The sequence below is a fragment of the Diabrotica virgifera genome, chromosome 7 (assembly GCF_917563875.1).
Source record: "Diabrotica virgifera virgifera chromosome 7, PGI_DIABVI_V3a".
Lineage (NCBI taxonomy): Eukaryota > Metazoa > Arthropoda > Insecta > Coleoptera > Chrysomelidae > Diabrotica > Diabrotica virgifera.
Window position 1 is genome coordinate 167,388,702 of NC_065449.1, and position 16,253 is coordinate 167,404,954.

At 37.2% G+C, this 16,253-nt stretch overlaps 1 protein-coding gene and 1 long non-coding RNA gene across 2 annotated transcripts; one reads left to right on the forward strand and one right to left on the reverse strand.

Moving 5' to 3' along the window:
- Positions 1-2,967: 2,967 nt before the first annotated feature.
- Positions 2,968-3,732, reverse strand: LOC126888667 (baculoviral IAP repeat-containing protein 3-like). Its single transcript, XM_050657029.1, has one exon. It carries the CDS (start codon positions 3,730-3,732, stop codon positions 2,968-2,970), a length of 765 nt encoding a protein of 254 aa, XP_050512986.1.
- A 518-nt stretch (positions 3,733-4,250) lies between these two features.
- On the forward strand, positions 4,251-10,248 carry LOC126887614 (uncharacterized). The gene is made up of 2 exons (XR_007699114.1): positions 4,251-5,105; positions 9,952-10,248. It is a non-coding gene; the product is annotated as an uncharacterized LOC126887614 (long non-coding RNA).
- Positions 10,249-16,253: the final 6,005 nt, after the last annotated feature.

Below are 16,253 nucleotides of genomic sequence, written 5' to 3' on the forward strand. Positions count from 1 at the left end.
AAGTACACCACTGCAATGCAAAGACAAAAACCGTGTAACTGCTAGTAACGTCAAACGAGCTTTTTCTCTTTTCCTCTCTTTCGCTTCTTCTTCTTCTTCGTCTTCTTCTTCTTTGATGCTCTCACTTCTTCATCCGTGACTCTCGCACTTCTTCGTTCTTCTTCTTCTTCTACTTCCTCGTCATCTTCTTCTTCTTCTTCTTCTTCTTCTTTGACTCTCGCACTTCTTCGTACTTCTTAGGCTCTCTCTCTATGTAAAAATGTTTAACGTCCTACGTTGCCTGTCATATAAATGCCACGTCATTTCACGTCGAATGTCACGTCATTTCACGTAGAATGTCACGTCATTTCACGTCGAATGTCACGTCATTTCACGTCGAATGTCGCGTTCTGTTAGGCACTGTCATTCACGTCGAATGTCACGTCATTTCACGTCGAATGTCACGTCATACGTTGAATGTCACGTCATTTCACGTCGAATGTCACATCATTTCACGTCGAATGTCACGTCATTTCACGTCGAATGTCACGTCATTTCACGTCGAATGTCACGTCATTTCACGTCGAATGTCACGTCATTTCACGTCATTTTCAAGGCATTTCGCAGTCTGTGTCGACAGAAGCCTCGTTCACGGCTCATAGTCAGGTCTTAGGCAGTTAGTGTGTGACTCATTCTCTATTCTAGCCCTCTGTCTCTCGCTCCCCCTTTTCTCACAAACCACACACACACGCCTGCTTTTAAACTTTTTATTTAATTCTAGCACAATACTCGCCACAATGAGTTCTCAGGATCTTGGGCATGTTTGTAAACCATTTAAGCAGCAGAGTATGGGTCGGGTGGGCGTGGCTTTGTGGTGGGCGTGGCTTTGTTCCCATTGGCCGGTGGGCGTGGCTTTGGTCGGTGGGCGTGGCTTTGTGGTGGGCGGGGATTTGTCCCCATTGTCCGGTGGGCGTGGCTTTGTGGTGGGCGTGGCTTTGCTCACATTGGCCGGTGGGCGTGGCTTTGTGGTGGGCGGGTCTTTGTCCCCATTGGCCGGTGGGCGTGGCATTGGTCGATGGGCGTGGCTTTGTGGAGGGCGGGGCTTGGAGTGCTATTGAGATACGAAATTTTCCCACGACCAACCGACCCATACTCTGCTGCTTAAATGGTTTACAAACATGCCCAAGATCCTGAGAACTCATTGTGGTGAGTATTGTGCTAGAATTAAATAAAAAGTTTAAAAGCAGGCGTGTGTGTGTGGTTTGTGAGAAAAGGGGGAGCGAGAGACAGAGGGCTAGAATAGAGAATGAGTCACACACTAACTGCCTAAGACCTGACTATGAGCCGTGAACGAGGCTTCTGTCGACACAGACTGCGAAATGCCTTGAAAATGACGTGAAATGACGTGACATTCGACGTGAAATGACGTGACATTCGACGTGAAATGACGTGACATTCGACGTGAAATGATGTGACATTCGACGTGAAATGACGTGACATTCAACGTATGACGTGACATTCGACGGGAAATGACGTGACATTCGACGTGAATGACAGTGCCTAACAGAACGCGACATTCGACGTGAAATGACGTGACATTCGACGTGAAATGACGTGACATTCTACGTGAAATGACGTGACATTCGACGTGAAATGACGTGGCATTTATGTGACAGGCAACGTAGGACGTTAAACATTTTGACATAGAGAGAGAGCCTAAGAAGTACGAAGAAGTGCGAGAGTCAAAAAAGAAGAAGAAGAAGAAGAAGATGACGAGGAAGTAGAAGAAGAAGAAGAACGAAGAAGTGCGAGAGTCACGGATGAAGAAGTGAGAGCATCAAAGAAGAAGAAGACGAAGAAGAAGAAGAAGGGAAAGAGAGGAAAAAAGAAAAAGCTCGTTTGACGTTACTAGCAGTTACACGGTTTTTGTCTTTGCATTGCAGTGGTGTACTTATTACCACGGTCTGTGTATTTTTTAAAATGATTCAAACCTTCCTCACCCGTTCGACAAAAATGGCACCGAAAATTTGCAAGATTATTTGTACAGGGCTGACTTACACATACTTTATATTTTCCGCAATTTCTACACAATAACACTTTCGTACGGTGGAACATTTTCATGGCAGACCGAACCATCTGAAACAACAAAGGCTTATAGTTTTTAACAAAACACAGAAACTGTGATATATGCGAAACCCCTTAGAGAAGAGAAGAGAGAGAGAGAGAGAGAGAGAGAGAGAGAGAGAGAGAGAGAGATAGATAGATAGATAGATAGATAGATAGATAGATAGATAGATAGATAGATAGATAGATAGATAGATAGATAGATAGATAGATAGATAGATAGATAGATAGATAGATAGATAGAGAGATAGATAGATAGATAGATAGAGAGATAGAGAGAGAGAGAGAGATGTATGCTAAAGCATTGGAGGTTTTTTAGCTGACGTTGTGGAACGTTTATTACCCCGTGCTGTGTATTTTTTAAAATGATTCAAACCTTCCTCACCCGTTCGACAAAAATGGCACCGAAAATTTGCAAGATTATTTGTACAGGGCTGACCCATACATATTTTATATGTTCTACAATTTACGCATAACAGCTGTTTCATAGTGTGGAGAACCGTCACGGCTGCACGACCCATCTGAAACAACAAAGGCTTATAGTTTTTAGCAAAACTCAGAAACTGTGATGTATGAGAAACCCCTTAGAGAAGAGAGAGAGAGAGAGAGAGAGATAGATAGATAGATAGATAGATAGATAGATAGATAGATAGATAGATAGATAGATAGATAGAGAGATAGATAGAGAGATGGAGAGATAGAGAGAGAGAGAGAGAGAGAGATGAAGAAGGAGAAGAATTGACGCTATCTTCACGTTGCGTAAAAGAAGAAATGACGGATGACCTGTGACGTTTAATGACAAGAAGAGTTGACAGACGAAAAGACGAATTGATAAACGAAAAGAAGAAGCATATAACACTGATCCTACAGCATTGCTATATATTCTATGGGAGTTCTGCATAGACAACATGTGGTTCTGGGTAAGTGAGAACATTCTCGACAAAATGTCGCGTGTCGACATGGCAGAGTAACCGTGTTAATTTCCTTAAGTAAACAGATTTTACAAATAAGACGCTGATCTATCATCTTGTTTGCAACTGTTGCATGTAGTACGCTTGTGTCTGCTACAACATTTGTTTCTTGTTCCTCGTTCATGTATACATCAACTATTACACAATATTTGCTGCTTATCGTTCGATAAAGAGGCCCTGTGTATATAATGCCGTTCTCGGCAGATCTGATATCGTTTTGAACACGCAGAGGATCACGTTCGCCTGGTTTGTTCTTAAAAGTGGCTATTCTAACACTATTTAAAGAAATATCCTTATTCGTTAAAAAGTATACTTCCTCATCTTCATAAAAATAACCAAACTCAGCGTGTTGTTCAACTGAGGTACACCGATACGGAAAAGTGTCTAACCGTGTTTGGACATCCCGTAATCTTTGAGCTTGTTTATATGCTGCAAGAAAACAACAATCGTCTTTATGTTTATCTAAAGGTATGTCACCTGCCAGCCAATTATTAACAACTACACCACACGCAACACACAAGACTTTATCGTTTACCCCCGTATAAGAATAGCCACATACAGCTAGTACTATTAGTTTTATAGGGTGGATTGGTATCCACTCATCAAAAGACTTCAAACGCTCGATGAGTACTGGATATAACAGATGTGTTGTGACCATTTTTCTAAAATAACGAAAAACACTAGGTAATACAATAAGGCTGTAGCGTTAATACAACAGTATATGTAGATGATACATTGTTGTTAAGAAATGGTACCTGAGAGGGTTCATTGCACGCATTTCTACCTTTTATCACCCTTTTACATAGCTTGATCTCGTTTTTTAGCCGGGGCCTTGCACTTGCTTACTGTTGCTAAAGGCTGGTTAATGTTTACATGTTTACATACATGATTCAATCTCCCTTTAACAGTCTTATATGTTTTTTTGCATCTAGGGCATGTGAGGTGTTGTTTGAGATGCTGCTCCACTTTGACAAAGGGTTTACCACAGAATAAGCACACCTTCACATAAACAACTTTGCGCAGTGTGCATAGCTGATCCATCTATAAAAAGGGATACGTCGTATCATATATTGATAAGCATTTGTAACATTATAGGTTTTTTATTTGTATTCTATACTACGACTAAAGTGTTTGTGCAAAAAATGGGTAAGAAACACGAAAACCGCAATAAATTGTAGCAGATGGATTTCTACTACAATATTTTATAAAAAAAAATATCCATTAATTTTAATCCTATCCCAAGAAAAATATTAATTTTTCTAATATATTTTGCGAGTTTATATATCTTTAAAATTTCCTAAGCCGCTCCTGTTCGCATTGTAAAGGTTAGGAAATTTCCTATTTATTTGTGTAGAATTTACCAACTACGTAGATAGTTATTGTGAAATCATTCATTATTCGAGAATGAATCCTCTAAAAGGTTTGGTGTTTTTCCTTTAAGTTTTGAGCGATAAAAATCCCATGTTATTATTGGTCTGCATTTTGAAAGATCCTTGAGTTGTAGTTGAGGATTGGTCAATAGTTTTGGCCGAACGATCGAGAAGAAATGCATCGTTTGGACGCGAGAGAGACGTGACGATGTAAAGCCAGTTCTAAAAGTACATCACTTCAGTAAACATCTTTTTGTTAGAACTCAACCAACAGACTCGTAGAAAGTCGCACTTTGCCGGCAAAATGGTTTTATTTTTATGGTAAAAGAAGTGAAAGACTGGCAGTTTGCCCAGTAAATGTCAACGAATATAATGACAATAGTTTCACGGCATTTTAATGGATATATTATTGTGAAATAGTTCTATTGTTATGCAGTTTGATTTGCCGGTAAAAAAGAAGTGCGTGGTTTCCTGGTTCCTGTCCTTTGTATAGCTGTTGCTATTTTTTTGATGATGTTTTGGATTTGTTCATGTTCCAGTAAGAATTCCCGTAAGTTCCTGTTTCCAGTTTAGTAATGATTTGAATGCCTTCCCCCCAATCTCGAATGGAAAATTTTGAAGTTCCAAGTGTGACATGTGACAAGGATTTTGTTTTAGCGAGGTATGGATAATGTTTATTTTAAATAATTCACAAGTGGATATTATTGGTAAAGATTTTACATAATTAAATATGTTGTTTTCAACATGGATTCTCTAAAAATTATTATTTAAAGTAAATATTAGATGGCAGTGACATTTGACAGCCATGTCAAATTTTTGTTTTGGTACACTGCTAAAAATAAGGTTAAAAATTGTAAAATCATGTATTTTGTTATTATTATTCATTTCTGGTTTGAGAATGTGTTTATTCTATAAAAAGGTATAAAGGTTTAAATAAACATTATGAAATGTACACAATTTTTTTTGTAACCTCTTTAATTTAAAAAAATTATTAACAGATAACTAATACAAGCGAATTAAGTTTTAGAACAGAAGAAAATATAATGGCATAGAAGCCATATGATAATAATTTGTAGCCCAGTATAACCCCAACGAGGAATCTACGATGAATGTCTCCCATTTGGTTTCCAGTAAGTACTCGATATGAGAGTTTGAGGATTTTTCGAACGGCGTCCCAATTTGTTTAAATAGTAGGAAAGTCCTCAAGTCTGTGTAAGTATCCTTTGCTTATTTGGTTATGTAGTTAGTCATCTTTAAACCCTCCTACCCCTCCCAACGAATCTACGACCCGCCACCGCACAAAAAAAATGAGCTGCCGTTCGCATGAAGGTTTATGTGTCTGTTCCTTCTACTAGCCCCATTTCGGCCCCCCAGTATCTTAGTAGATAGTCTTTCCTTGTCCCCATAGAGCAGACATGTAAAACGCTTCAACTGGCGCCCAACGTGGGGCCGACTCATTTTTAGCCTCCTTCTGGCTCCAGTTGTTCGCAAAACGCTTCAAATGTCGCCCAACGTGTGAGGCCGATTCATTTTTCTGCCTCCTTCAGTATCCAGTTGTTGTCTTGTCCAGTTGAATGCTTCAAATGGCCCCGACAACGTGGGTCGTGTTATTTCTAGCCCCCTGACCCCATTAGCATGTGCCCACTACCATGTCCTTTTAGCCTCCTTTCGGTCTCATTTGTACTACAACTGTTAGGCAGTGCCCGTCTTAGGCAGCCAATCTCAGTTTGTGGTGCAGGTGTTTCCGACAACATGGAAGCTCGACTCTTGTCATGTTTTATACGCCCACTGTTACAAGTCTAGCTTGTAGACATGTTCAACTAGTAGTTAGCCTATCTACTAGTCCCCAATGTATTTAGCCACCCCCTCACTTAGTGTTACACTTGTAATACTTGTATCGTACACCCTGAAGTTTGACCCGAGTAAATATCGCCCCAGTCTTCCCTGTAGTTTAGCCCAGATTCCTCTTGTCTTGCCCCCAGAAACTGTTTCATGTCTTCTAGTGCCCCCGAAACTGTTTCAGTCTGTTAGTCCCCATGAAAGAGCCCATTTTTGTTATTTTTGTTTACGCATGTTAATAATTTTTCCAAAAGAGGTGTAAGTATGTACACATGGTATTGTGGTGTTGATTTGGTCATGCTGCTGATTGTATAGGCATGTACCATTTCATACATCATAGTGTATTTAACTTGTAACCCCATTTTAGGTAAACCGTAGTATACTGGTATTGTATTTTATGTATCGTACAACAGAATAGTATGTTAAATATTGTAGCGTACTTACTATATTGTATTGATATTGTACCCATGATGAAAGCATTGGTTAAATTTTTTGGAAAATATTGAGGAATTATATAGACAAACAATTGAGTAAAAAATAAAGTAAAAATTTTTTTTGAAAATTTTGGTAAAAAAGTAACGTTAAAAATTTTTTTTGAAGATTTTGCTAAAAGTTACGTTTAAAAAGTTTTGAATATTGAATCCACTTATAGAGTATAACAATATGTTGCATTTTTTTGCATGTATTCTTATAGATCAACAGTTTTTTACAGAATAAACGTTTTTTGTGATTATTGATTTGGTCGTTTGAGTAGATGTGTGATAATAGTTGGTATGGTCCGTGTATGAGCTAATTCGGTATGGTCTGTGTGAGTAAGTCCCGTGATTTTCCAGCGAAGCCTATCTATATTGGGTATATTATTGCCACAGGTTAGTTGGAGAAGTCATCCTTGAAGAAGTAACCCCATGAAGAAGTGAAGAGGGAAACCGTGGCGAGGCCCCTCCACTTGTTCATGAAGAAGTGAAGAGGGAAACTGAGGCGAGGCCCCTCCACTTATTAATGAAGAAGTAGACCCCTTGTTTTTTCAAGCAGCCAGGAGAAAACTATCACTTTTTGATTTGAAGATAGCGTACTCTGTCGACACTGTTTTGAAAAGAACCCTTGATATATGGATTTGTTCATGTTAGAAGTGAAGAAAAAGTAACCCCATGAAGAAGTGAAGAGGGAAACCGTGGCGAGGCCCCTCCACTTGTTCATAAAGAAGTGAAGAGGGAAACCGTGGCGAGGCCCCTCCACTTGTTAATAAAATGATGTATGTTTTCTTGTATCTGGCATATCACAAGTGTAATACTCGTGATGAGGAAGTGTTGTTCAGTTGTTTGGGAACACTCCCATTAGTAGTCAGAGCAAGAACGGTTTTATTTTGTGTAAGCTCATATAAGAACCAAGTTTCAATATTATTTGTGTTTGTAAGCCCATGTATATGGAGTATGACTAAGAACCAAGTTTCAATATTTATTTGTGTTTGTAAGCCCATGTATATGGAGTATGACTAGAAGTCTTTGAGTCTTTTGTTCCCTGCTTGTTTGTCTATCCCTGTTTAGTCTGGAAATTTTAGAGTCTGTTATCCCGTAATGTCTGTTAGCCCATGTCCCTGATGGAGTTTGATTTTTTTTGGCGAATAGTTCGTTGACCTCTCTTGTGTTTGTTTATTGAAAGTAGGCCAAGAGCAGAAGCTGTGACAAGGCTGGTGAGCTTAGGATCTGGCCGCGTTGAGTACAGGTGAAGCTTGCTTTCGATGGATAAATGAAAGTGGTCGTTCGTCAGAACTGTCATTCTTTCCAATATTCCTTTGGTCTTTCCCTTGTGTGTTGCTTTCATCCCTGTTTTGAAAAAGTAGTCTAACCCCAGTTTGGAAAAATAAAGTCTACCCATTGTTTTGGAAAAATATGGTCTACTTATGTTTTGGAAAAGTAAAATCTACCCATGTTTTGGAAAAGTAAGGTCATATCCCCGGTTTTGAAAAATAAAGCATATCCCAGTTAGTGATTTGAAAATGTGAAAGTTGTCTTGTGAACTTTCATGAAAGGTTCTTATGTCCTAAATAGGACTTTTGATTGAAAACGTAATGATGTAGTATTCCCTATGTCGTGTGTTACGTTTATTTTTTTTTGGTCTTGATTAAATGGTTTGATATCTCGTTTGAATCCAGTATACTAGTTTTTTTGGTCTTTTTATGTTGTCACACGCGTCCACCCCCCTTTGTTGGTTTTGTTTGAATGAGTTGTTGAGATAAGTTATTTGTGACATTTTATCTCAACGAGGTATTTAGACTGGATTGTCTAAATCCTCCTTTTGCCGAACCGTTGCCGATAAAAATTCCGTGAAACTCGCTAGGTGTTTAGAGTTTAAGCAGATGCCTATCTGCTGAGCCAAGAGCTCAGAAAGATTTTTTTAGTTTTTGAAAACCAATCTTGGTTAGGCAACGAGGTGATGAGGCTGTGTCTGCCCTGCTATATGGTATATATTATATGGTATATATAATATATATATCACTTGTGTTACTGCAGTGGATGTCAGCGAGGTCCACACAGGGCACAAGATTATTTCTTTCCCAAGACACAGAAACTCTTGTCACCTACAGTTCTCAGTAGAGTCTTTAAACATTTAAGTCTACTCGACTTTAAAGAGTCTGGCGATTGATGGCACGCTAGCCCACTCCCTAATGATGTTTTGTTTTTGTTTAATCCCCACTAGCCATTATTTAAATATTTTAGTATTGTTTATCCTGTCATACCCAAGAAGTCAATGTTTTTTTTTGTTGTTATCGAAAACTGAATAGGTAATCCAGTTTCCTCTCTTCCGAGGAGGCTATTGTAGCAGATGGATTTCTACTACAATGTTTTATAAAAAAATATCCATTAATTTTAATCCTATCCCAAGAAAAATATTTATTTTTCTAATATATTTTGCGAGTTTATATATCTTTAAAATTTCCTAAGCCGCTCCTGTTCGCATTGTAAAGGTTAGGAAATTTCCTGTTTACTTGTATCAACATTTATTGTTCTGGAAGGATTCGTTAGGTCCCAGTATTTTTCCCTCAAGTTTTGAGCGCTAAAAACCCTATGATATTATTGGTCAGAATTTTGAAAGATCGTTGAGTTCTCTCCGCCGATTGATCAAATGTCAAACCGAAAGAATGATCGGCTTGAAGCGTACGAGAATTTTCGGAAGGTTAGGTACGCGGTACATATGCCACTGAAAATAAAATAGTTCCAAAAACATGTCTGAAGAGTAAACATCTTTTTGTGTGGACCTCAACCAACAGACTCATAGAAAGTCGCACTTAGCTGGCAAAATGGTTTTCTTATTATAGTAGAAGTACAGATGGATTTTTAACTTGTCTGGAATATTATTACAATAGTTCACAACATTTTCAATGGATATATTATTGTGAAACAGTTTTATTGTTATGCAGTTTGGTTTGCCGGTGGTAAAAAAAGAAGTGCGTGGTTTCCTGGTTCCTGTTTTATGATGTTTTGGATTTGTTTATGTTCCAGTTTTGGATTTGTTCATGTTCCAGTAAGAAATGCCCGGATGATATTATTTGGTATCGATTTTATCCAGTTTAGTAATGATTTGAATGCCTTCCCCCCAATCTCGAATGGAAAATTTTGAAGTTCCAAGTGTGATGTCGTGACATGTGACAAGGATTTTGTTTTAGCGAGGTATGGATAATGTTTATTTTAAATAATTCACAAGTGGATATTATTGGTAAAGATTTTACATAATTAAATATGTTGTTTTCAACATGGATTCTCTAAAAATTATTATGTAAAGTAAATTTAAAGGCAGTGACATTTGACAGCCATGTCAAATTTTTGTTTTGGTACACTGCTAAAAATAAGGTTAAAAATTGTAAAATCATGTATTTTGTTATTATTATTCATTTCTGGTTTGAGAATGTGTCTATTCTCAATAAAAATAAAAAGGTATAAAGGTTTAAATAAACATTATAAAATGTACACATTTTTATTTCTGTAACCTCTTTAATTTAAAAAAATTATTAACAGATAACTAATACAAGCGAAATAAGTTTTAGAACAGAAGAAAATGATATGGCATAGAAGCCATATGATGATAATTTGTAGCCCAGTATAACCCCAACGAGGAATCTACGATGAATGTCCCCCAGTTGCTTTCCAGTAAGTACTCGATATGAGAATTTGAGGATTTTTCGAACGGCGTCCCAATTAGTTTAAATAGTAGGAAAGTCCTCAAGTCTGTGTAAGTATCCTTTGCTTATTTGGTTATGTAGTTAGTCTTCTTTAAACCCTCCTACCCCTCCCAATGAATCTACGACCTGCCACCGCACAAAAAATGAGCTGCCGTTCGCATGAAGGTTTATGTGTCTGTTCCTTCTACTAGCCCCATTCTGACCCCCTCAGTATCTCTATAGTTAGTTCTTTCCTTGTCCCCATAGAGCAGACATGTAAAACGCTTCAACTTTTTTTTTTTTTTTTTTTTTACATTTCATAATGTTTATTTAAACCTTTATACCTTTTTATTTTTATTGAGAATAGACACATTCTCAAACCAGAAATGAATAATAATAACAAAATACATGATTTTACAATTTTTAACCTTATTTTTAGCAGTGTACCAAAACAAAAATTTGACATGGCTGTCAAATGTCACTGCCTTTAAATTTACTTTACATAATAATTTTTAGAGAATCCATGTTGAAAACAACATATTTAATTATGTAAAATCTTTACCAATAATATCCACTTGTGAATTATTTAAAATAAACATTATCCATACCTCGCTAAAACAAAATCCTTGTCACATGTCACGACATCACACTTGGAACTTTAAAATTTTCCATTCGAGATTGGGGGGAAGGCATTCAAATCATTACTAAACTGGATAAAATCGATACCAAATAATATCATCCGGGCATTTCTTACTGGAACATGAACAAATCCAAAACTGGAACATAAACAAATCCAAAACATCATAAAACAGGAACCAGGAAACCACGCACTTCTTTTTTTACCACCGGCAAACCAAACTGCATAACAATAAAACTGTTTCACAATAATATATCCATTGAAAATGTTGTGAACTATTGTAATAATATTCCAGACAAGTTAAAAATCCATCTGTACTTCTACTATAATAAGAAAACCATTTTGCCGGCTAAGTGCGACTTTCTATGAGTCTGTTGGTTGAGTTCCACACAAAAAGATGTTTACTCTTCAGACATGTTTTTGGAACTATTTTATTTTCAGTGGCATATGTACCGCGTACCTAACCTTCCGAAAATTCTCGTACGCTTCAAGCCGATCATTCGTTCGGTTTGACATTTGATCAATCGGCGGAGAGAACTCAACGATCTTTCAAAATTCTGACCAATAATATCATAGGGTTTTTAGCGCTCAAAACTTGAGGGAAAAATACTGGGACCTAACGAATCCTTCCAGAACAATAAATGTTGATACAAGTAAACAGGAAATTTCCTAACCTTTACAATGCGAACAGGAGCGGCTTAGGAAATTTTAAAGATATATAAACTCGCAAAATATATTAGAAAAATAAATATTTTTCTTGGGATAGGATTAAAATTAATGGATATTTTTTTATAAAACATTGTAGTAGAAATCCATCTGCTACAAAATAAACAATGTTTTAAATATGTTTTTTTGTAGAACATATTGAGAAAGACGCGGTAGCTCGAGCTAGGAGTTGGTTGTCTCCCTGGGAACAGGTAAGAAACACTTAACTATAATATACTGATGTAGCGAGTGTAGTACATAAAGACGAAGAAGAAGACGAAGAATTCTGAATATCATGTAAAAGAATTCGAAACATTGTTAAGCACCAACCATGAACATATTTGTAAAGAGAATGCATAAATTTAGGCTTACACACCAACCTGCAGAGAAACTGGGGTAGCAGGTGCTAAATAGCATGATGCCTTTTCGATAGATGCTTCTGTCATAATAAGCAGCGTAAAAAATAAACATAAACAAGAAAAGAGATACGTTGCAAAAATATAGCAGCATGAAAACAAAAAGAAGTTAGCTAACATAACTCCCTGGGACATGACATTACGATTAGCAGGGAATAGTCAGACTCATGAAATGAAGAGAAGTTTCGATCTTGGTGCAAGAAGCATACGGAAAACTGGTTTTTTCAAAGTTTGTTTGGACACACCCTCTAAAGACTAAAACCGTTGAGGAAATTACTCGGACATTTTCGGATATTCTCGCCCATACTCGACGAGTGCCGAAGAACCTACAATCCGATCAGGGAACCGAATTTTACAACAAAAAATTTCAAAATTTAATGAAAAAACACGAAATTAATCATTACAGCACCTACACGATTAAAAAGGCTGCCATTTGTGAAAAAGTTATTAGAACGTTGAAAGCAAAGTTGTACAAATATTTCAGTTTGCACAGATGCCATCAGAGACATGCTAACAGAGGCTAGCACAGGGTAACAGATGCCATCAGAGACACGCTAACAGAGGCTAGCACAGGGTAACAGACGCCATCAGAGACACGCTAACAGAGGCTAGCACAGGGTAACAGAAGCAATCAGAGGCACGCTAACAGAGGCTAGCACAGGGTAACAGAAGCAATCAGAGACACGCTAACAGAGGCTAGCACAGGGTAACAGAAGCAATCAGAGACACGCTAACAGAGGCTAGCACAGGGTAACAGACGCCATCAGAGACACGCTAACAGAGGCTAGCACAGGGTAACAGACACCATCAGAGACACGCACAGGGTAACAGACGCCATCAGAGACATGCTAACAGAGGTTAGCACAGGGTAACAGACGCCATCAGAGACACGCTAACAGAGGCTAGCACAGGGTAACAGACGCCATCAGAGACACGCACAGGGTAACAGACTCCATCAGAGACACGCTAACTGAGGCTAGCATAGGGTAACAGACGCCATCAGAGACACGCTAACAGATGACTCTGAAACATTCAGATACCACCACCGACAGGCTACGGAGCCTCCGAAGAAGAAGAAGAAGAAGAAGAAGAAGAAGACGAAGAAGTACGAAGAAGTGCGAGAGTCAAAGAAGAAGAAGAAGAAGAAGATGACGAGGAAGTAGAAGAAGAAGAAGAACGAAGAAGTGCGAGAGTCACGGATGAAGAAGTGAGAGCATCAAAGAAGAAGAAGTCAAAGAAGAAGAAGAAGAAGAAGAAGATGACGAGGAAGTAGAAGAAGAAGAAGAAGAACGAAGAAGTGCGAGAGTCACGGATGAAGAAGTGAGAGCATCAAAGAAGAAGAAGACGAACGAAAAATGTCTGGACGTTTTTTTTTTAATAAAACTACAAAGAAAACATATCTAAGATAATACACAGAGCATGAGATTTTTTATAAAACAGCTAACACCTAGACTTTTGGTTAAGAGAGTGTTTTTGACGTATTTTTTTTTATTGTAGACGCTACCTATTGTTGTTCAGTACGGCTTCGGGGGCTGCTCAAAGCCCAGACACTCAACGGCTTTAGGAACTGTTAAGGGTGTAAATGTATATCTTTATATAGATCGGAATAAAGATGTTGTACTTATGTGGCTGTTACGTTAATATTTTAATAAAAAATAGTTTAAAAACATACTCTTGAGTACTTACTGTATCTGTCCTTTGTTTCCTTTTGAAGATACTGTGGGTTTTGCTTGTTTGTGTTCTGCAGTACACAGCCGCTGGTCCAAGAGAGAAACTAGGAATGGAGATGGCTGCCTGGGTTGCTTTTGCCTGGTCCTTCTGATGTTGTCACGAGAACTAGGCGCGATGCAGTTTTGTCGTACGTAGGAGTGTATCTGTAATAACGCTTGTGTTAGCCTACAAATTCATAAGTCTACACACTATTAGCATGTTTATTTTTTATGGACAATTGAATATATGGGTAGCACTAATAAATACATGGTACAATACACTATAATAAATGAGAGTACTTACCAAATAGTCACTAGAACTTGTGATTTGCAGCCTTTCACACAAGTGGAGGAATGTTTGACGTTCTGTAACACTCACAGCAGCCGCTGGGCCAAGAGAGAAACTAGGAATGGAGATGGCTGCCTGGGTTGTTTTTGCCTGCTCCTTCTGTCTTTTTCACGAGAACTAGGAGAGAGATGCGGGTACTTGCGGCGTGTTCTATGATATAGGGCTGTACCTGTAATAACGTTTGTTTTAGCCTACTACTTCATAAGTCTACACACTATTAGCATGGTTATTTTTATGGACAATTGAATATACGGGTAACACAAATAAATACATTGTACAATTCACAATAATAAAAGAGAGTACTTACCAAATAGTCACTACGACACTAGAACTTGTGATGTGAAGCATTTCGTACAAGCACACCCCTTTTATACAGGTTTTCAGGGTCTTTTTGGGTTGTTTGTCGTAAACATATTTTTGTTTTGTCAAAGGACCTATTGGTCAATATTGGTTTTTGCTAGTCAATAATAATAAGAATATCAGGGGCCATATGCAAAACATATTTGTGTTTGTCAAAACCATCGAGTCGATTGATTTTATCAGTCACAAACATATTATTCGATCTATTGGCAGACCTATTGCTCAGCAATTAATTACCTTTTTTTTTTTGCTACTATTTTTGAGGGGGTAAATCTAGCGGGACTTTTTATTGTAAAAAATATTCATATACATTCCTAGATATTTTTATCCAATATTTTTAATCAAAATTAAGTGTAATATTTTTCAATCTTATTATTCTCGATTCTTTCTTTTAGTGGTTTTGGCGAAAACCGCTACTGCTGATAACAACCGTGTGCTCGACAGTTTTTGTATTTTCTCGCCAAGAACTTTCGTTGAAGGGTTATCAGTGTTTCGTTGTTTATCACTTGTTTTTCTTATGGGTCCTGGTTTTCTGTACCGATTTTTACAAAAACATTTTTCTATCGTACATTCGTACCGTCGTCGTCGTAGAGCGTAGAGTTAGACGTCCACACATTCCGGTCCGCGTCTGTAGTGCATAATGTTTTTTCGACAACTGTTTTTACAATTACAAGTAAATGCTTAACACATATCGGTAGTTTGCTCGTTTTTTACTCCGTTCACTTCCAATATGTTTTTTGTTGTTACTTGTTTTTATCATCAAACGTTTTTTGCTGCATTCTGCTTTTTAAGGTATGTTTTTAGTTATATTTACGCATATTTTTTATTATGGCTATTTTATTAGTCTATGGTTATCACATTGATGTGTCGTTTGTTTTTGCCCACATTTTTTGCTGTATTCGACACTTACTGTTTTACACAATTGATGATTTATACATAACGCTTGCTGTATTCTGTTTTTTTTTAAAGGTGTGTTATTTTTCGGTACATTTTAGATATATTTTATTATTATTATGATTATTTTATTATTCTATGCATGTATTTTTTGTTTGTTTGACACTAGAACCTCATAATTTTGATGTGATTAAAGTTGTTCATTGTATTTCCTTTGTCTTGATTTTTGTGCTAATATTACATAACATTTCTTACCCAGCCACTATTTTACTACCGTTGTAGCATGGACAGTTCTTGTTCAATTTTTTGTTGTATTCGACACTTAGTGTTTTACACAATTGATGTTTTATACATAACGCTTGCTGTATTCTTTTTTTTTTTAAGGTGTGTTATTTTTCGGTCCATTTTAGTTATATTTTATTATTATTATGATTATTTTATTATTCTATGCATGTATTTTTTGTTTGTTTGACACTAGAACCTCATAATTTTGATGTGCTTAAAGTTGTTCATTGTATTTCATTTTGTCTTGATTTTTGTGCTAATAATACATAACATTTCTTACCCAGCCACTATTTTACTACCGTTGTAGCATGGACAGTTCTTGTTCAATTTTTTGTTGTATTCGACACTTAGTGTTTTACACAATTGATGATTTATACATAACGCTTGCTCTATTCTTTTTTTTTTTAAAGGTGTGTTATTTTTCGGTCCATTTTAGTTATATTTTATTATTATTATGAT